This window comes from Rattus norvegicus, chromosome 13 (assembly GCF_036323735.1).
Source record: "Rattus norvegicus strain BN/NHsdMcwi chromosome 13, GRCr8, whole genome shotgun sequence".
Classification (NCBI taxonomy): domain Eukaryota; kingdom Metazoa; phylum Chordata; class Mammalia; order Rodentia; family Muridae; genus Rattus; species Rattus norvegicus.
The window spans coordinates 84,394,633-84,418,804 of NC_086031.1; the positions used below are offsets into that span (position 1 = coordinate 84,394,633).

The 24,172-nt window shown below is 41.0% G+C and overlaps 1 protein-coding gene across 1 annotated transcript in view; it reads left to right on the forward strand.

The window, feature by feature from the left end:
- Rgs5 (regulator of G-protein signaling 5) overlaps window positions 1–23,243 on the forward strand; it is a 36,799-nt gene extending 13,556 nt beyond the window's left edge. The window contains 4 exon segments of the mRNA NM_019341.1: window positions 6,654–6,764; window positions 12,436–12,497; window positions 21,340–21,506; window positions 23,082–23,243. Of these exon segments, the coding sequence (NP_062214.1) occupies window positions 6,654–6,764; window positions 12,436–12,497; window positions 21,340–21,506; window positions 23,082–23,243 (502 nt within the window).
- The last annotated feature ends 929 nt before the right edge of the window (window positions 23,244–24,172 follow it).

A 24,172-nucleotide genomic window follows, 5' to 3' on the forward strand; every position in this document is an offset into this window, starting at 1 on the left:
AAGGTCATTTGCCTAAGATATCATAAATAAATTATGAAAAGCAGGTAAGACATTAGGCAAATTTTCATATAACACGCTGTGTTAGATGGCTAAAACAAAAGCAATGGGTGTTTTGTTTTGAGTCAGATGGAATAGTAGAGTGGTGGAGTTGAGTCTTTCGCCATCTATATGGTCCAGCCCTGCCTTCTCCCTAGTCTTGAGAAGTCGAGCTTGATTTTTAGCAGTCATGTTCAGAAGATGTGAGAGGAAGTAGCCAAAGACAATAGATAGCAAGCATCTCGTGTGTGTGTGTGTGTGTGTGTGTGTGTGTGTGTGTGTGTGTGTGTGGTGTGTGTGTGTGTATGTGTTGTACACATATTCTTGGGTATTTATTGGGGCAGCAAGATTCTTTTCACTTTTGTGGATGAAAGCCTGCAGGGTTTCCTTAGCCAGATCCAGGGCTCTTTCTACAGCAATTGTAGCTCATGCCTCTTCATGGCCAGCAGGGGGCATCTGCAACACAGATTTGGGTTGTGTTGAGTTTCACTGTGTCCAAGGAAAGAGCAAGACTTTTGGAAACCAGTTTTGAAACAGAGGCCCAAGCTGCCGGCAAGTGCTTTTCTTTGTGGGTGTTCTTGAAATGTGTCTGGTGTCTAGGATTAAACCTGTGTGTGATTGCCAGATGTGTCCTAAGCACAGGACCCTTACAGCCCCTCTGTCTCTTTAACATGGTGGGATGTAGGTTTCTCATTATATTCAGATTTCTCTTCTCATTAAAATATACCCTATATAAGTGATATGAATAACTGAATGCATGTTCCACTTAAGCCCCACTCACCAGTTTTCATCTTGCTTCTTTCTTGTTTTTCTTCTTCTTTTTCTTGTTTTTATTTCGGGTGCTGGAAACCTACCCAGGCCTTTTCCCACGCTAGGCAAGCACTCACCAAGCTTCATTCCCAGCCTCTGTAGCTCATTCTCTGACTCTGATTACTTTAAAGATAGGAACAGAACTCAGCCATTTTATGGTCCTTGCAGTCATCTAGTGGCCTTATACATCTTTGGTCATATTAGGTGATTGTAATTTTAAGCAGTTATATTCAGAAGATCTCAGGGAATTGAGTGTATGTGTGTGTGTGTGTGTGTGTGTGTGTGTGTGTGTGTGTGTGCATTCCCATAGAAATTTATTGTTTTTTTTATGAAGCAAGAACACACATCATATCTTCATTCTTGTGCTCCATCAATACTTTTAATGATGGGAAAATGCCTACTATGAGTTTATGTGTATACAATGAGCTCTTTGGAGTTGTTCCAGATACCACCAGGGCCAGAAACACCATCTTAATCCTTGAAACATCTAGAATCAGAGTCTCTCTATAGGCTCTCAATCAAGTTTTCTTGAATATAGTTCTAGCTCTTAAAAGTCAGCCATGTGTTTGTTTATAGTGAGTCCTGGTGCTGGCCTCGCACATTCACACATATATCTGAAGGTTAAAACTTGCCTCCTCTTGGGTTCGGTCCCCAGCTCCGAAAAAAAAGAACCAAAAAAAAAAAAAAACTTGCCTCCTCACTGGCAGAAAGGACTAAGGTGGTCGGTGGGTTTCCGGGATTTCTATCCTCTGGCCAACATCCTACACTGGGAGCAGATTCGCCATTGCAGGAGGCTACTACTATTTGGACCTTGAAGCTTGAGAATTATCTTCTCTGATTAAACGCTCCACCAGGCATTTCCAATTGACTTTATTTCAAAGCAAGTTTTCTTTTTCCTTGTAACACAAAAGGATAACAGACCCAAGCAGACACAAATCATCTCTTGTTAATCAACATTCATGTAATTTAGCCAGGGAGAAATGCCTCGTATGCAGTCGAAGAAAGCTAGGGACCACAGCAGATGCGGTGAACACATTAGAAAGTTCTCCTCTCCAGATAGAGATGATTTTGAAATTCAATTAATGTCAGATCTGTCCAAATTATCCAGAAACGGGAAACGAATTTGGCCGAGTTTGAGCTTATTCGGTTTTCCCATCGATTTGCACTATCCCCACTCTGTGTGCGCCTCTGACAGGAAGGAAGGCAATCGAGGGTGAGGCTGTTTTCCAGGAACTCTTGAGAGCCATGTAGCAAATCTGTGGTTTTGTTTTTTGATTTCGGGGGTTTTGTTTCCTTGCTTGCTTTGTTTTTGTGAAGATGCTAAGTCTTCAGAGTGACTGGAACTGTTTTAAATGGTTACTGCTCGATGAGTGTGAATAGAATCCGACTCATCCTTTTCTGCATGATTACACATGAATAAGTAGGTCAGTTGGACTTCCTGATGACTTCTCAACGTTTCCTTGAGCCTATGTAACCAGACCAGGAATGAAGCCTTGGTAACAGTGCTCTCCGAAGCACAGTTTCCCCTCTCTCGAATTGCCAAGGCGAAGAGGAAAGGAGGACCTGGTGTGTGCTAGTATAGGATGTCAGGTCTGAGAAGAGGAAGACACATGTGTGCATGGTCTTTCATGCACATGTGGGCACGCGCACATGCATCTACCTGCCTTGGCATCCTATATGGTGGGATTATAGGCTTTGGTCACTATGCCCAGTTTACATGGTTCCAAGGTTCAAACCCAGGACTTCTTACACACTAGATAAACAACCAACTGAGGTTTATCCTCAGAACATGATTTAAAAAAAAATAAGTGATGTTAAAAACAGTACTTCTTTTCTAGATCCCACAACACACAAAAATGGCCACTTGACAATTGATATAAATAAACTCTGTCTAGAGTTTTGTTTCACTTGTGTGTGTGTGTGTGTGTGTGTGTGTGTGTGTGTGTGTGTGTGTGTGTGTGTGTGTATGTACTGTCTTAGGAAATGAGTGGCCATTTATAAACACTCCTTCCTGGAATGTGCATCCAGCAATGGACTGCCAAAGACAACTTGAACCAACCCAAGTTAATAAAATAGTTGGCCTCCTCTTTACATGGAAACATGGAAGCATCCTCTCTCTGGTTTTAACTCTTTCTTGCACATGTGCCAAATATGTCTCAAGCTAGGTACAGCATACTGGTCCCTTGTCATTCTTCTTCCATTGGCCTCATTCAATACAACTTTGAATCCCTACATCACATTTCACAATCAAGCAGTCCATTCATCTGGCCTTCTCTGTCCTGAAAGGTCAGTCAGGCTATTGTTAACAGATATGTAAGAAAAAAACAGACAAACAAAAACAGAACTTGCTCAGTTGGGCGACAACTGGCCAATCTCTAACTCTACTTCTGCCTCTTTTGAGAAGTTCCCTGGATTCACCCTAGTGGGAACTGGGACTATTTCTTCAGGGTCTGCTCCCTTCTGGAAACCCCAATGGAAGGACTTCAATAGGCTATAGGGATCTTAAAAGCAAAGACCAAGGCCTATGGGTGTTTGTACGATTATTATGTACTTCCTGGTACAGCAAACATAGTCAATTTGTAAATTAGCAAGAATATTTTAACTCTGTTGTTACATTGTCATGGATGCTTGACCGTTGCTCTTGCATGAAAAATTATAAAGCAGAACCTTTCTGCCTTTACAAAAGCAAATGGCCCTGATGAAGCAAAAGAGAAAAGAACAAAGAATTAGAAGAGGAGGAGGAGGGGGAAAGGGAGGAAGCCTAAATTCTAAAGGACCAACAAAACTATTCAAAATCCCCAAACATGAGAGCTTATCACTAGTCTTTATGCAAGGGTTGGTGGATTCAACGTTGTGTCAAGACCAACAGTGATAACAGCTTTCTTTATGTGCACTAAGGGAGCGGCATGTGGAGACCAGGAGGCAGATGACTCTTCTTACTGGATAATGAGGTGTGCCTGTGAGAAGACAGACCTTGTATTTCTGAGAGCAGTGCTTCATACTGACCAGCAAAGGGTAGTCACAAGTGCTGGACACATTGCCCAAGCAACTCCCAATAATACATTTTTTATTCCAGATATTATAATATGGATAGTCTTACATCCAGAGTTAGAATGTTAGAAAAACCTTTTACGACTTAAAAAAGTAACCTAGCTCATTTTCTTTCTTTATGTTTATTTTCTTTTTTTAATATTTATTTATTTTTAACTATTTTTATTAGATATATTTCTTTACTTACATTTCAAATGCTATTCCCTTTCCAAGTTTCCTGTCCATAAGCCCCCATCCCCTCCCCCTCCCCCATCTGGGTGTTCCCCCTCCTTCCATCCTCCTTACCCCCTCCCCCACACTCCCCTGCACTGGGGGTCCAACCTTGGCAGGACCAAGGGCTTCCCCCTCCTATCTAATTTCCTGACCATTGCATTTGGTGCTTATCGGTGGGAAACAGAGGCTCGAGCTGGATGAAAACAATGATTGTATAATTAAAGCTAGCACATTCCATCACCACAAAAGTCTGAGAACTTAACCATTTCACCAGTCCCAACTTCCAAGCCAGAAATACTTAACATGAGATAATTTATGTAACTTGTAGAGCCTGAACTCAAAGGAAGAGTATATCACTCACTGTGTGATGTAAGCCATCCCCTCCCCCACAACCCTCCCAGCAGATCATTCTCAATTCTTATCATAACACTTTGTTTAGCTGAGCTCTGCCTGATGGTAGGCACTCTGGAGCTGGGTTCACTCACTGGGAAGTGTCTGCAGAAAGAACAAAAGCAAAAAGAAACACAAACAAAAAGATAGCACAGACTATTTCTAAGTCAGTTTCCATATCATATTCTGAGCTAATAGGACAGTCAATACAGTAATTGGGTATCTGTGGCTTTTGTAAGTTAAAAACGGGGCTTTCTCTAAGATGCAAAATTGTTAATATTGGTCTGTGTATGTCACCTCCTCGCTATCTCTATGCATCAAATAGGAAAGTAGGTTTGCATTATCAAAATTCTGTCTGCTTATAACGTGACACACACCCCCGCCCCCCGCCCATAGCTCTTTAAGGCTTTGCTTCTGATTGGCACTGACTTGGAGACAAATGTTAACAGATTGGTAAGAAATAAAATCGAGATAATTTCAGTTCACATTGACAAATACTATTGAATATTTGCTAGGTTGCCAAGCAACCGTGCCAGGCACAGAGATTAAAAGGCATTTAAGACTCAACTCCTACCTTGAAAGGGTTCTTCTGTACAGCTTAGAAAACAGGCACAAATCAATAGTCATAATGCAATATGATAAGCCCTATCCTAAAAGTGCACGTGAAGAGCCACAGTGATAAAGGACAAACACTCTGGGGTTTCCTAATACACAACTGAGCTCTGAGTTACTATTTGAGATTAAGGTTTTAGGACTGGAGCGATGGCTCAGCTGATAAACACACTTTCAACACAAGCTCCCATAATCTGTGTTCCATCCCCAGAAAACAAAACAAGCTCGTTCCTGGGGCTCAAATCTGTAATCCAGCCATGCCTACAATGAGATGGGAGGTGGAAACAGGAGAATTATATGGAATAGGTCAGAGCATTTAGATTGGAGGATCAGAGTCTGGCTTCTGGAAGATTTCCCAACTTGATCTTGATCTTCTTGGCCCTGAAAGACTAGATGTCAGGGGACAAGAATGTCAGAGTAGCAGAAATGAAAGACCTTTGCCCAAACGAGGAGGTAGGAGAGAATCACCTACCCAAAGTTGTTCTCTGACCTTCACAGATGTGTCTTGGCACATGTGAACACACACACACACACACACACACACACACACACACACACACATACACACACACACTATAGATAGATGAATAGATGATAGATAGATAGATAGATAGATAGATAGATAGATAGATAGATAGATAGATGCATAGATATATGCACAGAAAGAAACATAAATGTTTATACAAATTTCCATGGCCTGTTTAAAGTATAATCATGAAGAAGACTTGCTTCAAAGATTGGTTTTAAAACCGAGTGAAAATCATTGCATCCCAACTTATGATGAGAGACTATCCAGAATTCTGACCACATCTGCTCACTAAAATGCTGAAGTTAAAGGACTATGAACTCTCTAGTCTATCCACTGAACAGGAATCTCTTCTGGGAAGGTTGCGGCAAGTAGGCTACTCTAACAGCTATAGTGGAACAGAGCAAGGGTTTTTAGAACAATTAGGCAAAGATACTGCAATGTTAGGATTGCAAATGGCTTTCTAAGACAGCTAGCTTTACTCTATGCTTTCATAGAAGGGGAAAAGAGATCTGGCAGTAAAAATAAAAACAAAATTACTTGAATGTAATGCATCTAGTTGATGGCCAGAGCCTGAGCCCTCAGGAGACTGATAGACATTTCAGTTAGTAATTACACTTGGGAATTCTGGAGACAAACTACTTGGGCTTGATCGCACACTTACTGGGCTGTATTAAGATATTTAAATTTTCTGTCATTCAGTTTTCCCCCTCTACAAAATGGGAACAAGACCATATTACCTGCCATATAGAAATTAGAAAATATGAAAAGAACAATTAAGATTGGAATAAGATAATGCAAATAATTGGTGTCTTCTAAACCATGTGGAACCCATGTGCCCTGTTTTCTTTCTTTATGCGTTTTTGTTATTGTTGCTGCTGTTTTTGCTGTAATAGAAATGGAAGAAGTGAAAGAGGTTCTTTGCATTTTTCTTTCTCTGATGCAGAAAAGAAATCAGTGTTTTAGATTTGTGTGCCCATGTGTCATTCCTGTCCCCTGACATTTATTTTTTCAGGGCCAAAGAGATCAAGATCAAATTGGGTATTCTTCTCCAGAAGCCAGACTCTGCTGTTGACCTTGTCATTCCATATAATGAGAAGCCGGAGAAGCCTGCCAAGGCGCACAAGTGAGTTCCGAATATGGGATCCTCTCATTCTCCCCAAGATGATGGCTGTTTCTCAAGCGTATGCTGCTGCCACTCATCTGTACAACCACCCCCTTCAGTTATTCACTGAAGAACAGCTGAGTCCTCTGAAAGTTGCTTCATAAATAGTGTGTGTGTTTTTTAATACTCCCACGTCTAGATCCTAACATTAAATAGTTACAGAATTAAAAGAAATCAAGCCTTGCCTCATCTTTGGAAAGATGAACTGTACTTTATAAAATGGCACCAGCCACTCAGTTATTGACTAGAAGGTCAAAACCTCTGATAATTTATTGGCTTGGGTCAAGCAATCCTGATCCAATTAATTGTAAGCCCCGGGCACTCAGATAAAGTAATAGCCAAGGCCTCTTCCTTGGGAGGGATCTGTGAGCAAGTGCATGCTGACGAAAAGGCAGACAATCTAGGACTCAATAGTTTCTTCTTGAGTATACTAGGTTCTCTTCAAGGTCTGGCGGAAGAGCCAAATTGCTACTTCCGGGAGGAATGAAGACTTGCCTGGCTGTTCCCACTTAATGCACACCAAGTGTTGCCTTCCCAACTCATAAAAAAAAAATCATATTCTTGATCGTGGTTTTAGAGTCAGCTTGAGCTGTGTACATCATACCCACTCCCTCTCTTCAGTGAAAGCATAACAAGAAAGTATGATTCCAAAACATGAAGAGGCTATGCCCATGAATTCACCTATGTTAACTCAGTAATACCACCCATACTGTCACCACTGTCCATCATCTTCCATTAGCTCCCTTACTGTCTGGACAAATGCACTGAATCCTCCTTTTATAGCAGACGTATCCATAGAAATGAAGAAGGGAAGCTGGACCATCCGAAGGATGCTAATTCCTTCATTCTAAAAAGCTCCAAGATCACAGATGAGTGGGAAAAGTAAAGTACTTTTTTAACTTTCGTATCTCCTTTTAAATCCAATATTTGTATAAATTGGCCATCCTATCCTTTGTCCAAATGACCTTCAACTTAATATAGTTGATTGGCTGGGGGATAGAGAACTGGGTTATTCTGTTTTTAAAGTCATTTTCCATCATCCTAAGTGGATATTTTCCATTTTCTTCCTTTTATTACTTCAAAGTGTTCACAAACCGGAAGTGAGGCATAATTGAATTTTCTGCCTTTAAAAAGGAGAGGCTAATTCAATGTGGAGCAGCAGGCTGCCTGGACTGGTGGAGAGCAAGAACCACCTCATAGCTAGCAGGTCAAAAGGTCTATTTTGAAGCAAACAATGTGGTAATTATTGATCTGTTGGGATTAACATTTTCAAATGTAGCCCTCTATTTCCTACCTTGATTGTCTACTTAAGAATGCCACACAGACACTTGAACCACCTGGCTCTTAGGGAATCAGAAGAGAAATTGTTGGAGAAAACCTGGGGCTGAAACTTATTGACTTACCTTCTCTCCTTGCCTTTCATTCCTTCCCTTTCTTCTTCCAAAAATATTATTTCTTTCTGGGAAAGACAACACCCTCCCAGCCCCCCACCCCCAGGGGATGCTTGTATGTGACAGCTGCTTTCCACAGTGAGGAAGTGCTCCTTGCAAATATAAGTGCCCTATTCTATCTCTTCCCTTTGGATAGATTTCTGTGCTTTTAGCCTTCAGGGAACGACCTTGCTCTTGCTCTGCATGAGCACAGGCAAACTCATTTCTTCATTTCCACATTTCTCTCCGTGGGGTTTTTTTTTTTATATAAAACCCGTATCTTCTGAGGAAAAAATAAACCTCTTGATGGAAGGTATGTATTTTTAGCTTCTCTCATCTTTGGGCAATTGCTTTGAAGAAGTGCTTCTATTTTTTAATATATTTTAAACTCTTCATCTGATCAAAAACTTGAGCCCCTGGGGAAAAAATAGAAAAGAAGCTGTCTTATTTGCTTGTACCCAGTCCCAACTTCTCCTATCATTTTGGTATTTCAAAATTGGCCCTGGCTCGTCTTCCATTAGGAGAAAAACAAGTGTTCTTATTCCATGCTGGAAAGAAATGTCCCTCCCTCATCCTTTTGACCCTTATTCCTTTCTCTTTGCTTTCATTGGCTTGCCTGCAGACTTTCTCCTTCTCTAAAAGGCCTATATTCTGGATGAAGATATTGTTTCTAAGGCTGGCTGGCTGACTTATATGGCCTGCTGTCATGGCTTCCTCTTTATCAGAACTCTCTTTTTTAAACTCATTTAAAAATTGTTCTCCCTCTCCTCGTCCTGCTCTGCCCAACCCCTGCATTCTGAGAGGCTCTGCTCCGGGTCTTCAGAATAAATAATAACCAGAAAGGTAAGCCACATACATTGAGTTTGTAATAATATTATGGTCTGTAATACACACTGAATTGCAAAATGCCAGGGGCAGACAGTCTTTCAATAGGTTTCTTTAAAGTTCTAAATGTCCCTCCTTGACATCTGTTACCAATTTTAACTGAATGCATTGATCTCATTGTGTTGGTCATTCTAAAGCCCAAGAATGGCCTCCAAAAGTCACCAGTCAGAACACCGGCTGATGACTAGTCACAGCAAGTCAGTCATCCTGTGTGTTCCTGCAGCTGGTTAACTACAGAGTGAGCCTTGAAAGAAAATGTGTACAACTTTACGGACACAAAGAAGCGGCCTTTCAAAAGTCTGCAGGAGTGCCACTGGCCGTGGAGCAAGGACTCAATCAACGGGCATGGACTTGAGCCTGCTTGGACTCTGGAGGACAGGAAGGAAGAATAAATCAGGCTTTCATAAATAACACTGAGGAACTCAAGGTTTGATTTCCTTGTCAAAGGCAAGAACATGGGCAAGCATGATCAAGGATAATGAAGTATTGTACAAGACACTGTAGAAGACTAACCAAACCAAAACCAAACGGAAACCTACAAACCCCAGCCACTGGTGCTCAGCCAAGCTACCTTCTTTTCCAGTGCTACAGATAATATTGGCCAGTATCACCAGCAGGGGTAGCAATGGCTTGTTTGTTCATTCAGATCTAAGTATTGAACTAGCTGTGGCTTTCAAGAAGGTTAACTCTGGGTAAACTAGGGCAGACTTTGCCTTTCAACTTGGCACCTGTTTACTAAAAGATGTCTCTGCCCCTGACCCCTCAAGCCTATAAACATGGATTGGGCCCTCATCCAATTGCCATCACTGAAATACAAACTATACTTGGGTACAGATGAAAAGTCTTGCCATATTTTGATGTCCATAATTGAACCTTTATCTCTGATCTTTGCAGCCAACCTCATTCATTCCTTCAGACTGATGCTGTGGGGAAAATCTCCAGGAATAACACAATCTCTACAGGGGTTATGCTCACTGTTACCCTATGAAAGGTCCTTCAAGTGAAGGGCATTTAACAATGGGAAAAGCTCCGGTTTCCAAACTGATGTGGTCACTTCCTCAATCAGATGGCATTTGCACTGGGCATTAGAAAACACATAGCTAATGACTCCTAAAACTGTCCATCTTGTCTTTTATCTGTGCTACCTTCCTTTCTGTCCCTCACACCCACACAGGGAGAGAAGACTCTGCTTGCCCTCTATGGTCAGCAGTGACCTTGGGGAAAAGGATGCTCATTGGCTATTTAGATCTGCATCTATCTTGTTTCCAAAGAAGTCACACTTAATGAGGGCTGGCAAATTCTGAGAATCAGGACAGGATGAACCTGTTTCCTCCTAGACTGGTAATCAGAACACTGGGCTACATGCCGCGGGGGGATGTGTCCTGTTCAACTACACCCTTAAATCAATTTGGACTAATTTCACCCCCAAGCAGACTCGGCACATGTCCCTTTCAGGAATTTAATCTTGGCCGTGATGTGCTGCTGATATTGACCATTACTTGGTTTTATAATGAGACCTTTTGGGACAGATTGCATCTGGTAATATGTTTAAGTCAGGGACACTTGCTTGTGGCATTTTTCCTGTGTGCCTTTATACTAGCCAAAGAACATGGGCAGAAAAAGCTATTTCATTTTATGAAAATACATATACAGTCAGGAGACTTGTGGCATGAACCAGGCCTACCCTTTGCTCTAAGTTAGTTTCTTATTGTTTCATTGAACGTGCTCTGGGTTCTGAGAACACTTGGACATGAAAATGTTCTGCTATGTGTAAAGTACATACAAAAGAATATGCATGGAGCCAAAGTGCTTGGTATGCGGTAACACCAAGTGACCAAAAGGAGTTATCGGCCATATGAAAACATGCCATTTTGTGTTATCAATGAAGTGAATGAAAAAGAACATACTTGTAAGCCATCTTCATGCTATCTCTCCTCTCTCTGTTCCTTTATAGTAATCAGGGGGGAAGGGGAAGAGGGAAGTCAGTCCATGTGTGAGAAATAACCTTGTGAGGAATTCATTTCTTTCATCTGAGATTCATGTGTCCAGCTAGAAAAACAGAACCTATCAAAGTTTATTTCACAAGATTTATTTCCCCTGCTTTTTGTTAAGTTTGGCTTTCAAAAAAGAGAAGACACAAATTTGAGAAAAAAATCAAATCAATTTAGGATTTAATTGACACATAGCTTACAAAGAGATTTTAGGAGGTGGTCACAACACTGGAGTTGAAAGACCATCTTGGATTCCTCACAGAGATACAGTGAGAATGCATAAGCCTGAGAAGTAAAATACAGACTGAAAATTATTTCAGTAACATCAGTTGCTACTATCAATGACTTTACTCTCCAAGGATATGATTTCATAAAAACTAGAAGCAAGAATGTTTCTTAGTTGTCTGGAACAGTTACTAAACAACCTAAGACCTAGGGAAAAACACCTTATCATTTTCGTCTCATAATAAATGTCTTGCCTGTCTGCTTTAGTTGGATGATAAAGACCAAATATAGTGATTCAAGGATTCAAGCACGATGCACCCTGGAAGGTACATTCTGATGAGAGAGGAGAGTATAGCTGTGGGGTTTCTGTGGATGCAAATGTTAAAGGAAAAGTAGATTATTATTATTATTATTATTATTATTATTATTATTATATCTTTGCTATTAACAATCTTTTAAGTCAACACTTATGTTCAACATTCTGACTTAAGAGATACTAAAGACTTTTCTTTTGAGAAAATGTAAACTTCCAAAAAGTATCCCTCTATCCTAACTGGGAAGGAAAAATAAATAAATAAAGGTAGATTTTATTTTTCTATCATACTCCCAGTACAGGGTAAAATCAAACTGACTGTCTTCTATTATCCTTAATGAGATAGCTGTGGTGTTGGGGTCTCCACCAAATACCATTTGCTGGTTATGTCGGTGACTAATGTGTGGCATTGTGAAACCCAGAACATTATTTAGCCTCTGTGAAGGGACAGTCGGATTTCATTAACCTCTGTTTGAAGTAAAGATAATCTTGATTCACTCATATGGAATTTATAAGACTACTGGACACAGCCTCAGGACAAATAGACTCTACTTGTAAAAGAAACCTGTTTAATCAGATTGTTCAGAAAACAATAAAGATGCCTGCAGATATCAGGTAGCAAACTAGCTAATCAGACCGCATCATGAGAAAATAATCCATCTGTCCCTATTCTGAGTTCCAATCATCAGTTGTGTCATCGCCACCTAAGAGAACCAGTCAAGTTATTGTCACGCATGTGGTTAACCTCCTTCTTATACTGTCCCCCTTTGTCCTTATCCTTGGTTTAGGCCCTCGCTGGAGGAGGTCCTGCAATGGCGCCAATCCCTGGACAAACTTCTCCAGAGCAACTGTAAGTTCACATGGTTCTCAGGAGGAACAGACTAGGGACAGACACAAAACATCTTTGTTCTGCTCCTTCCTTCTCCAATGTGTGGTTCGAGCAAGTAGAGAGAGCCTGGGAGTACAATTGTGCAGTTGGCTAGAGGGGGAAGTGACCAGTGGAGAAGGTGAGGACAGATATTTGAGTCTATGTTCATGCCTGTCCTTGTTGGTTTGTATAAGCCACATCATGTGCCTTTCTGGTTGGGACAGGGTATCATGTAGTCCAGGCTGGCCCTCAAACTCACAATGTATCTGAGGATGACTTTGAACTCTTGATCTTCCTGCCTCCACCTCTCAAATGCTGGGACTGCAAGTGGACATCATCCTCTCCGTTTCTGTATGCTTCTTCATGGTCTCATGAGTGGGCCAGAGAAACCGACTTTTTTGCTTTGCCTCATAGATTAAGACTAGATTTAGTCTTATTCAAACAAGCCACCTGCTTAGCTCAACCTGCTATCAACTGCTCTTTTGACCTTAGAAGAATGCTATCTCCACCCCTTGACAGACCCTCTCTACAACTCTGCTTCCTCTTTTGTTAGCCTTGCTTTGAGAACTTCATTTGAGATACAACAAGGACACACACTCTGTTTAAGCTAGAATGAATACAACAAGTATTACTTACCCTTTTCTCTACTCCTCAGCCCTTACTGGTTCCTAAAGCTTACAGTACCAACTTCTAATTGCCAATGTTTAAGACTTCCCACAATAACCACATCCAAACATTCTCTGTTTATGAGAGATCTCCATGTAAACTCTTTGACAGACATAGCTTGTTCTTAGATCTTTATTGGAAGAAGTTCTCTTTCTTGAAGAGCTAACCCAAATGTCAGATGCCTAGACATCCTTGGCCATTTAGGATGAATCAGTCACTCTAAAAAGTTCCAACGCCATTTGTCAGCACATCTTTCATGGTGCTTAGTCCTGGCTATCTGTGTTCTGTTGTTTTCCTTCTGGGACATGTTATAAGCTCATTCACAGTCTGGATGTTGTCTTTTTCTCCTGGGTGACTCAAAAGACAAAGTGCATGGGGAATAAATATCTATTGGCTGACTCGCTCTAAATTTGTGACCAAGTTACAATGTCCTGCTTATTTATCTTCACAACAAGCTTGGAATATGAAATGTCATAAAATGATTAAAATAATAAAGATTTAAAGAGTGCTTTTTACTAGAGCCCCATGAGTACAGAGGGCAGAGTAAATGACAGTGACTGCATGGTGGATTGTATGTAAATATTTTAAAACAAAGTTTCAGTTTTTATTTTGTGTGTGTGTGTGTGTGTGTGTGTGTGTTGCCTACATGTACTAACGTGCATATTATGTATGCCTGGTGCTGGTGGAGGCCAGAAGAGGGTGTCAGATGCCCTGGAACTGGAGTTACAGAAGGGTATAAGCTGCTGTGTGTGTGCTGGGAACCAAACTGGGGTCTTATATAAGAGTAGCCAGTGCTTTTAACTACTGGGCCTCTCTCTAGACCTTACATCAGTGTTTTCCCAGTTTGTTTATCATGGAGTAACTTCTGCTTATAAGAAATAAACTCTGTCTCTAACTTTTAGAACAGAGACCCAAAGCCTCTAATTTGAAACAGTTGAATCATATTCACTTCTGATTCTTCTTTTAGTCTTTTTAGGTTTCTGCTAAAGAGAGTACCATACCCTGACACATACAAGGTGTTCAGTGAATACTCTTTTAAATGGCTGAGCAATTTAATTTAGTTTGCTTCTTGGGACTAGAAATCCCATAAATGTAGAACAGCTGTGTAGAACAAGGACATTTGTGTTCATTTATTGATTTATTGTCTTATTTCAGTAATTTTGGGGCCAATAGCATTTTAGCATAGTGTGTTGATAAGTTATGAATGTTAAGTAGCCTACACGAGTATTCACTGCTGTTATAAAGAAACTTAAAAGTTTGCAGAATTCTTCAAAGGGGGGATAAGTATCCAATGTATTTGTTTGTAATTCTTTTCACTCACCCTAATTCTGAGGCCCACACACTCATATATCTTAAGGGGACAGAGAATTATTAGAATAAGAAAGCTCGGGGTTGGGGATTTAGCTCAGTGGTAGAGCGCTTGCCTAGCAAGCACAAGGCCCTGGGTTCAGTCCCCAGCTCCAAAAAAAAAAAAAAAAAAAAAAAAAAAAGAAAAAGAAAAGAAAAAAAAAGAAAGCTAAGTGAGGGAGCTAAGCCAGAAGTATGTAATGTTAACACCTTAACATAGTGGAGGGACCACAGTCTTTCCAATTGTAAGGCCTGAGATTTCACTGTAATGTTTTCTACTTTTCAGAGGAGAATTTATGCTTCTATCTATGAGTATTTGCTCATATATGTGTATAATTTTCTCAAAGCAATAAATGGAAAAGCATTCAGTATTTATTTTAGCCAACCCTTTCCTTAAACATGATATCTGTTCATTCCAAGTAGTTCCATCAATAGAAGGGTTTGAGGTACGTGTATGAAAGATCCAGTGGAAACAATGGAGCTGTGCCTTGTAAGGAGGGTGAAACTGTGAGTAAGACTGTCTGTTATTTCTGTCTGTCTGTCTCCATTATATTTCTATTATTGTCTCTCATCTCTGATTCTCACTGAGGCTCTTCTTTCTCTATGTCTTTCTTACTGTTCTGTCTCTGCTTTTATTTAAATCTCCAGTCGTTTCTAAGTTGGAAACATAGGGACCACAGGTATGCCCAGAAAGTTCCATGCCAGCATCCAGGCACATCAGCGTCACCAGCCTGGAGAAGCAGAGTGTGACTTGTTACCTGCCTGTCAGCCATTATGCCTCATGGATAAATGTAAATCAAGCTATGGCTATTCAATGTCTCTTAAGAAGTATCCCATTTTGGGTCTGTTGAAACTGATAACCTGTCATCAGAAAGAACTAAATAGCTGTGATTGAAGCAAAGCAAGTAAGAAAGGCAGATGCATTAAAAAGGCATATTATCCCAAGTATAATGATTCCTTCCCGCATGCTTGTCTTGAGAAATTTAAGCCATCTGAAGTTGAGCATGGTGGTTCATACTTGCAATTCAAGTGCTTAAGAGGCTGAGACAAAATGACTATTGTGAACTTAAGGCTAGTGTGGGCTGCATTGTGAGCTCTGGACCATCTAAATTAAAGAGTAACATGTCGGAAAAAAAATAAAACAATAATACCCCCAATTCCTGGAGGGGTAGGGGTAACATATTTTTCTGATTTACAAGGAACATTTGGAATTCCTTGTGTTAACATAGGCTATTGCTTCTCTCAGACTTGATAGTCACAAAAGCATTCATTAAATCAATTTTTCTTTAATAGAAATAAACCCTGTACAAGCTGATGTTCAATCTCTTCTTATTAGCAATGATATACTTACTCAAAATAATTTTTAAATTATTAGTAATGCATGCAGTGTGTGTGTGTGTGTGTGTGTGTGTGTGTACATACACATGTGTGGGGAGGTCACAGGGCAACTTTCAGGAGTTGGTTCTCTCTTTCCACTGAGGGTTCTGGAACAGATCTCAGGGCATTGGATTTGCACAGCAAATGCCTTTACCAGCTCAGTCATTTCACTGGCCCCCAAAATGATTGTTAATTATTTGGGGGGTGGGGTCTTTGATTTTGTTCTTAAAATACATCAGATTTTTAGGAGTTTTCCCTTCAGTTCTGAAACAGGAGCCATCTGTTTTCACTTGTTAGGTCTATAGGGCACATAGCAAGTATGTTGATCTTTAAAACCAAAAATAAACTGCACATCGGGGCTTGCATAATTTCATCCTAGCATCACCAGGGACATGGATTCTCCCACATGAGCATTTTTTAAGAGCAAATGGGGACGAAGTCCAGTCTGTGGAAGCACAGTCTTTATTTGGATTCTCTTTTCCCAAGAGTTGCAAAAGGTCAGAGCATTTCCTCAGACACCCCCGTGGGCTGGCCTGTCTCTTGAGGCACGAAGCAGTGAGCTCCAAGCTGATCCTCTGGTTCCCATCTTCACAGTTGGCTTGGGCTCTCTTTCTTTGCTTTCCAGTTTTCTTCCTTTGGTGTCATGGGTCCCCATTCTCATATTTCACTGATGGGCAGCCATGATTTTCACCTATGACAATGATTATAAAATGCATGATAGAGACAAGGTATCTTTCGTTCATATATTCTATCTGTTGTTCTAAGTAATTTGCATGTATTGGTCTATTTAGTGATTGCAGTAATCTTGTGACTTAGGTGCAATAAGAACCTTGATCTTCCAGAAAAAGAATCCATTATTCGGAGAGTGAATAATTTCTTTGGTCCTAGAGGTTGGAGGGATTTCCTAGTCCGCTGAGAAATAATAGGTGCATATATTCGAGGAAGGGGGTAGAACAGGGAAGTGAAGATAAGGAGAAGTCAAATAGCTATAAACCTCATGGAAAAGATGGCTGAACAAGCAGAGAGTCCCAGGGGAGAGGGGTGGGGACAAAAACCCTCAGGTGAGTAGGTGGCAGAGGGAGAATATGTCCCGGATGATATAACATCTGTGCTGGGCTTGTAATAATGACAGATTGTAATTTCCAATTTGTTGTAAATAATGATGATAAAAGCCAGTGTGTACTGAACGTCATGAGAATTAAGTTTGGCCCCATAGAAGAGTCACATGTGTGAATTATTTAGTCTTTACCAGAGCCCTGTCATGTAGGTTTTATTATCACTTTCCTTTGACAAGTGACAGAGGTTCCAACAGGCCAAATAACTTATTTGGGTTATTTCATAAGGTAAAGCCAGGAATCACCACTGGGCAATCTTGGGTCTAAGACTGAGCTGAGCTCTGGGATCAATAAGCCATGCTATGGTTCTTATAAATTACTGATGCCATTTCTGTCTCCTCCCTACCCTGTCTTCAATAAAGCATCTGTACTAATCTCATTTTCAATATTTTATGACAATATGACTTGGATTCTTAGATTTGTTTAATGCTCTTTTCATCTTCAAAGTAGTTTTTCCAGATGGTTCCCTCCAACCCTTCCCACTCTCCATACAAGGATATTACTCTGATTTGCCTAATGTCAAAAATTGCTATCACACATGAGGGGCAGCTCAGAGAGTACAATGTAAGGGGGGCCTTATGATGTATGAGTACTGTACCTACAGAAGGTTTATGGCCAGTCATTAGATGGGCTTCATCAGAGTCCTGTGTAGTGAGTGGTAGCTGTGTGTGCTAAGAGGTATGTTAAGGCTCTGTGCTGGTTCATACAGGTCTCATAATGCTTTCTTGGGGTTATGTGCTGGAGTTCTGTGGTATGAAATCCCCAAGTAAAAGCAGTGGCTTATGAAAGATATGTGTACCTTGTAGAATAGAGATATTTGGACTAGAATCTTTTCAATTCTGACTCAAAAAACTAACTAGCTGACTGACTGACTGACTGACTGACTGACTGACTGACTGACTGATTAACTAACTAACAAACCATACATGCAGATGTATGGGAATTCAACAGAAGTGAGTCCCTGAGGAAATGACCAATAGAAAACTAGAGTCTGTGGAGTAGAATGTTGACTGGAAGTGACTGTGTAGGATTCTACTAAGAGAGACCCCATAGAGAGTCCTCAGGAGCCATATGTAAGAAAGAGTAGCTTTAAATAGTTCCCAGACCAGTAGGGCATAAAACTCTTTTATGTGTTTTGGTTTAAAGTGCATACTTTGACAAAAAAAATCCCTTGAAATAGTATTGTAGAATTCACCAGAGAGATAAAAACAGTATTCAGGATATGGCTTTCTGCAATAGAAAGCAGGTTCATAAGTTCATTTCCTGCTGTGAGGTGAATGCTCAGGTCACTGAGGAATCCTGACAAATGTCCTCAGGTCTGAAATATCACTGTTTGGGAAGACTGACCATTATCTCAAAATTTTACAAAGAAGCAGAATAGGCAACTCGGGGTGCCTGATAATTTGTGGGTTGAGGTGATGTGGGGCTGAGGGGCTGAGGGGCTGAGGGGCTGTGGGGATGTGGGGCCAAGGGACTGAGAGGCTGAGGGACTGAGGGGCTCCAGAGTTGAGGGGCTCTGGGGCTCTGGGTGTATGTGGCTGAGAGTTTGCCACAGGCATAGTCTACAGAGTTATTTTCCTCTGAAGTCTGAGACCTGGTTGTGCGGATGCCTATAAGATCTTATTTCCTGGTAGCTAAAACGTGACAAGAAGTTTTCCATTTCAGTAAAGAACATCTAACACATTTATTAAAAAACAAACAAACAAACAAAAAAAAACCCCAGTGAGACAGACAAGGACGGGTGGGTCTTACTTCTTTCAATGTATATGTTGACCAGTTCTCATTAGATAATGTCAAGTAATACAGAAGAAACTACAGTGGGGAAGAAGAAACATGCCTGATTTTATCAAAAAGATTTTAAAGTAATTCAACTAACCAGCCAGGTTCTTAGAGAAAACTGCTGTTCAAGCAAGCTCATGCTCCTGGGTATTTCTACTGTTGATTCACAATAGTGGCCTAGAAGGGCAGAGGAAGGATTAAGTTGCTTGAGTCCTGGGATCAATGCTGAACCTAATCCCAGTTAATTTCCAACCTGGCCATTCTTTTCCTGAAGAATCGAGTGTGGCTAATGAAAATAATATGAACAGCCCAGGAGGAATAAAAAGGTATCAGCAAGGCTGCTCAGTGGTCAAGTGCTACCTTGTAATGTAAGTAAAAGGACCAGAGTCTGAATCTGCAGAATCCAGATAACTACCCAGTGGGAGTGCTGACTGGCAGTAATTCCATGCCCCTTGGGACACAGACAGGGAAACCCCAGAGCAAACTAGCCATTGAGACTAGCCTTATAGCAAGCTCTGGGTCTGACTGAGAGTTCATATCACAAAGAATAAGGTGAAAAAGCAATGTAGATTCCAGACCTTGGGCCTCCACATGTACCCACACACATGTGCATCAGGATCCAAGAACAACATGTATACCCACACACAATTACACACATATATAATACATGCACGTGCACGCGTGTGCGCGCGCGTGTGCGCACACACACACACACACACACACACACACACACACACAAAACTTTTCAAACCAAATTCTAACATCTGTATCTGTAAAAAGAGAATCATGTTATTAGGAAGAAAAATGGAGATTTCCAAAGGAGAGGAAGCATTCTAGTTTCCACAGCCTATGTCAAAGTCACAATCTTAACAGCATGGCCTGGTGTGCCATTTGTCTTCCGAGACAGAAGACAGAAATGATAGCCATCAACTTCAGAGAACAGGCTTCCCCTTACTTCTACCAGGACCTCTCTACCATTCATTATTTCTGTTTAGGAAACATATTCACATTCTAGATTCATTTTTTTTTTTACGGAATTCCAATTCATTTCTCTTTTCCTTGAACACTTGTGGCTGTCTTCACTGTAGATTGTACATTTATTACACACACACACACACACACACACACACACACACACACAGAGGCTATATTCTTTAATACCAGAAGGAAAACAGCATAAATTTAGATGTTTTCTTTTTCATCTTCAACACCTTGTTAAATCCTCTTTGCAAATTCTTTCCACCTATCATTTGGAATGTTCTAGAAGGGCAAGAAAGAGGAAAGGATAAGGGCCAGGAATTATGAAAGGTACACAGATAACATCTATGTCTGCATACAAACTCAAGGTTGTTATATTACATTCTCTGTATTCTAAACACAGACATACAATTAGCTGATGGACATAATAACTCTGTGTGTGTGACACCTTCACCTGGTCCTTTCATCCAGACATCAGTGGGAATATTCCTAATTCATGTATTTCACCGTCCTTGCTAACTGAAGCTAGGCTCATGTTAGGACTCCGCTGCTGCTCTTCAAAGGTGTCCCTTCGTTGGGTAGATGTAAAGCTGTACCACGAGTCTCCTCTTTTATTATTTTCCTTTCTATTTAGAATCGCTAAACTTTGCTGGGGAACCAAGCTTATTTCATTTACCATAGTGACTTACACAAAATTCAACTGTAAAAAGAAATGAGATAATAGTTTCTGGCAGTGACTACAAATACTACTTACTTTGACAAACCAAGTTTTAACTATTTTCCCTGGGGCTGGGAACATAGCTTTGTGGTAGAGTGCTTGGGTAGCAGGCATGAGGCTCTTAATTCAATTTTCACCACTAAGAAGAAAAGTTTTCCTTGGACTTGACATGTGTCCTCCATGTCATCAGCACTGATGTGAGTCCTCAGCATTGTACACATTTGTCACCTGAACGTACACTGCATTCCCTTGTGTAGCACACTGTGAGGTAAAGCCCTCTCTCCAGTCTCAGAGTGTATGTCAGGCAGAGCTGTTCTCTTTTGTCTCTGATTCTGTCCCAGCCTGCCTGCATCTGAACAAAGGGATAAGGCAGGCAAGGATAAACTGAAGTCTGTGCACGGGACAGCATCTTGGAGCCTTTCCCCATCATCCCTAGCACCTTTGTTCTAGCCTTCTGCTTTTCTCTCAGTTCAAGGGCAGGAGAGAGTAGACAGCTCCTAATGGACATTTCCTGTACCAGGAAACAGAATCATACATCTCTTGACAAATGCCTGAGGATAATAGACTTATCTCATAGAATCAGATAACCTGGCTCTAAGTCCTGGCTCTGTACTTACTCACTGGGCATTTGGGAACAGTTCCTTAACTTCTGTGACCTCGTTTACAAATGGTCACGTATAGTACCTGGTCTTGGGCATATACTGAGAATTAAATGAATTTCTATTTGTAAGATTTTTACATCCATGGCAGACTGTGTTGGAAGTAAGATTGGGCTATTTAGCTAGATACAGATTCAATGTCAAATCAATTAATGAAATTTCCCTGATGATTTTTTACCTGCTAGACGGATTTGCCAGCTTCAAAAGTTTCCTGAAGTCTGAATTCAGTGAGGAAAACCTTGAGTTCTGGGTTGCCTGTGAGAATTACAAGAAGATCAAGTCCCCCATCAAAATGGCAGAGAAGGCAAAGCAAATCTATGAAGAATTCATCCAGACAGAGGCCCCTAAAGAGGTTGGTACTGGTGGGCATGTGGCTGAGTGCAGCTGTGTGAGAGCCAGACGGTCACATTCCCAGGTACGGCTTCGAGAGCTGCAGACATAACATTTGGAGCTAAAGGCTCCCCGTACTTGTGATTAGAGTGCACACATAGTAAGCACTGACTGAATACAAAGGCAGTGTGATAGGGTCAGGAGCCTGATTTACATGCTGTACAGACAATTGTGCAGCCAACAGCTATTGGAGTCTCACTTCAGTGCCATGTAACCTTTAACAGGAAGGAGGCCAATGTAAGATTTGAGACAAAACGAGGGGACTGGTTTCCTCCCTTCGAAAAGTAAGAATGACTGCAACTGTTTTTGTAAAGTTGTGAGAATTAAATTAAACAGTAAGTATAAAAACACACATGAATGTTTGAACTGATTGATGCCAGTGAGTCCCCTGTTGTTAGCCTTTGACATTTGTCCTTTGTTGAGGCAACAGGACTCCCATTCATGAAAACCAAAATAATTCACAGTGCAAAAGGAATTTAAAGCCAGTATACCACGAATTGACTGCTAAAGACCAGATATATTCAGGTTTCAAGAAAGCTTTGGGGAAGTTTGTCTGCTCTCATCTTTGCTATCAATGAAACCAAACTGAAAAGCTTGTTGGAAAATTCCAGGCTAGCCACACCCAGACTAGTCCATCTGGGCAGGAACTGTAATCCTACATGGTTCTCTTGAATCCAGCATGGGCACCAAATTGTCATCAAGGTTTGGAGTCAAGCACACGGGTGATTGAGTGAGCCATTTGTGTAGTCTGTGATCTATTATAGATGCCTTATAAGAAGAAAGATTCCTACCATTTCTCTTCTAGTGCATGTGTGATACACCTTATAGATACAACATGAGATATCTATTCCTTTGGTTGTGTAGTATCTCTAGTTGGCCCTCTTAAGAGAGGGATGTGGGTATAGGGATGGAGCTCAGCATAGAGCACTTGCTAGTATCCAGAAAGTCCTGGGTTCACTCCCTGGCCCAGATTTACCACTCAGTAGATAAAGTGCTGGTCCATGGCTGTATTTGTCCTGTCATCAGAACTACTGTTTCCTCATTTGTTGTCAGGAAACAACAATTCTAAAGCTCTGAAATCGGTCACGGGTCAGTTGGTCACACATTATTTGTTCTCTGTCACTGCCATCAGAAAGCATGAAACTTAATGGGTTAGAAACATGAAATCATCATCAATGATGATGCATCAAAACATGCACCAATTCATGTGCATTCAAATCTGTTTCTAAAGATTTGACAACACCTAACAGAGAGATGATCTTAAGCCACTTTACTTTCTATATATACTCTAAGGTTGCTAAAGGATGAAATAGTATAGGCATAGATTGGGTACTTGTGGAGGACACCTGATAGGTGTCCAATAGCCATCCGATATGTATCTGAATCACATGTTCACTCCAATATTGGTTCTTCTGACACAGCAGTGGCATGACATCCTCCTACCTCTCATCTTGCTGGTGAGAACTCTACCCCTCTGGTACCCTCTTCCAATCCTGAAGCCTGAGCTGATGCAGTGCCCCTGTTTCCTGACCCACAGGTGAACATTGACCACTTCACTAAAGACATCACCATGAAGAACCTGGTGGAACCTTCCCCTCACAGCTTTGACCTGGCCCAGAAAAGGATCTACGCCCTGATGGAGAAGGATTCTCTGCCCCGCTTCGTGCGCTCTGAGTTTTATAAGGAGTTAATCAACTAGTAATTGGGTCAGGCATCAAAAAGTCACCCTGTGAGTTGAGTTACATCCTCTAGAGCAGTACAGCATCCCCTAGGCACCTGCACATTTCTCCATAGCAGCTTTGCTCCAAGACACCCAAACATAGGCGAACCACAGGCCGTGTTGCTAACTCTTTCACTCATGTTGGTTTGGTTGTGTGGATCTGTTGTCTAAGGCCCTTCACTTTCTTTTGTTCTTTCTGACTGCTTTGTAATAAAGATTTTACCAAGTTACTGTCAGTCTAAGTCACAGAAATGCCCTGTTAAACATAAAGTTGTCTGTGCAAAGAATAGGTGATAGACTGCTCTTGAAACTAGACTGTAAAGAAAAAAACATGCGAGTGTCCCCTTTCATGGGGATTTGACTGGTCTTGTTTATTGTTTTAATTCTTATCCTCTAATGACTTCAGAATTTGGGTAGTAAAGAGCAGCAAGCTGGTTATAAGGCAGCCACCATTGTGTTTTTAAGCAAATACATTATTTGACATTACTGACTTCTCCTTTCTAGAGTACCGCTGTGTTAGATGGACCTTCTCAGTAAGACGTACAATGGATATATTGTGCTTCTAGACAGAAGTCATTTCAATTCCGCCCTTATGCTTCTGAATCACGAGGGAAAAAGTCAACCTTTGACTCTCTCGAACAATCAGAAATGCTAAATACCCCCAAATCTTCTTGAGCTGTTCCTTAAACAATGGAAAAAATTTTAAATTGAAATATTTTATTCACATTAGTTGGATATCCAAACGTCTGAAAATACCCAAGGAACCAGCCGGCTATTATACACTCACCCAGATGACTCTTGCTGTGGAGACCTCAAACGACTGTGCTTACAAACTGACTGAGTGAGTGACTAGTCTTGTCAGTGCAGGGTGAGGAGGGTGGGAAGGGCGCCTCAAGAGCAGTCTGTGA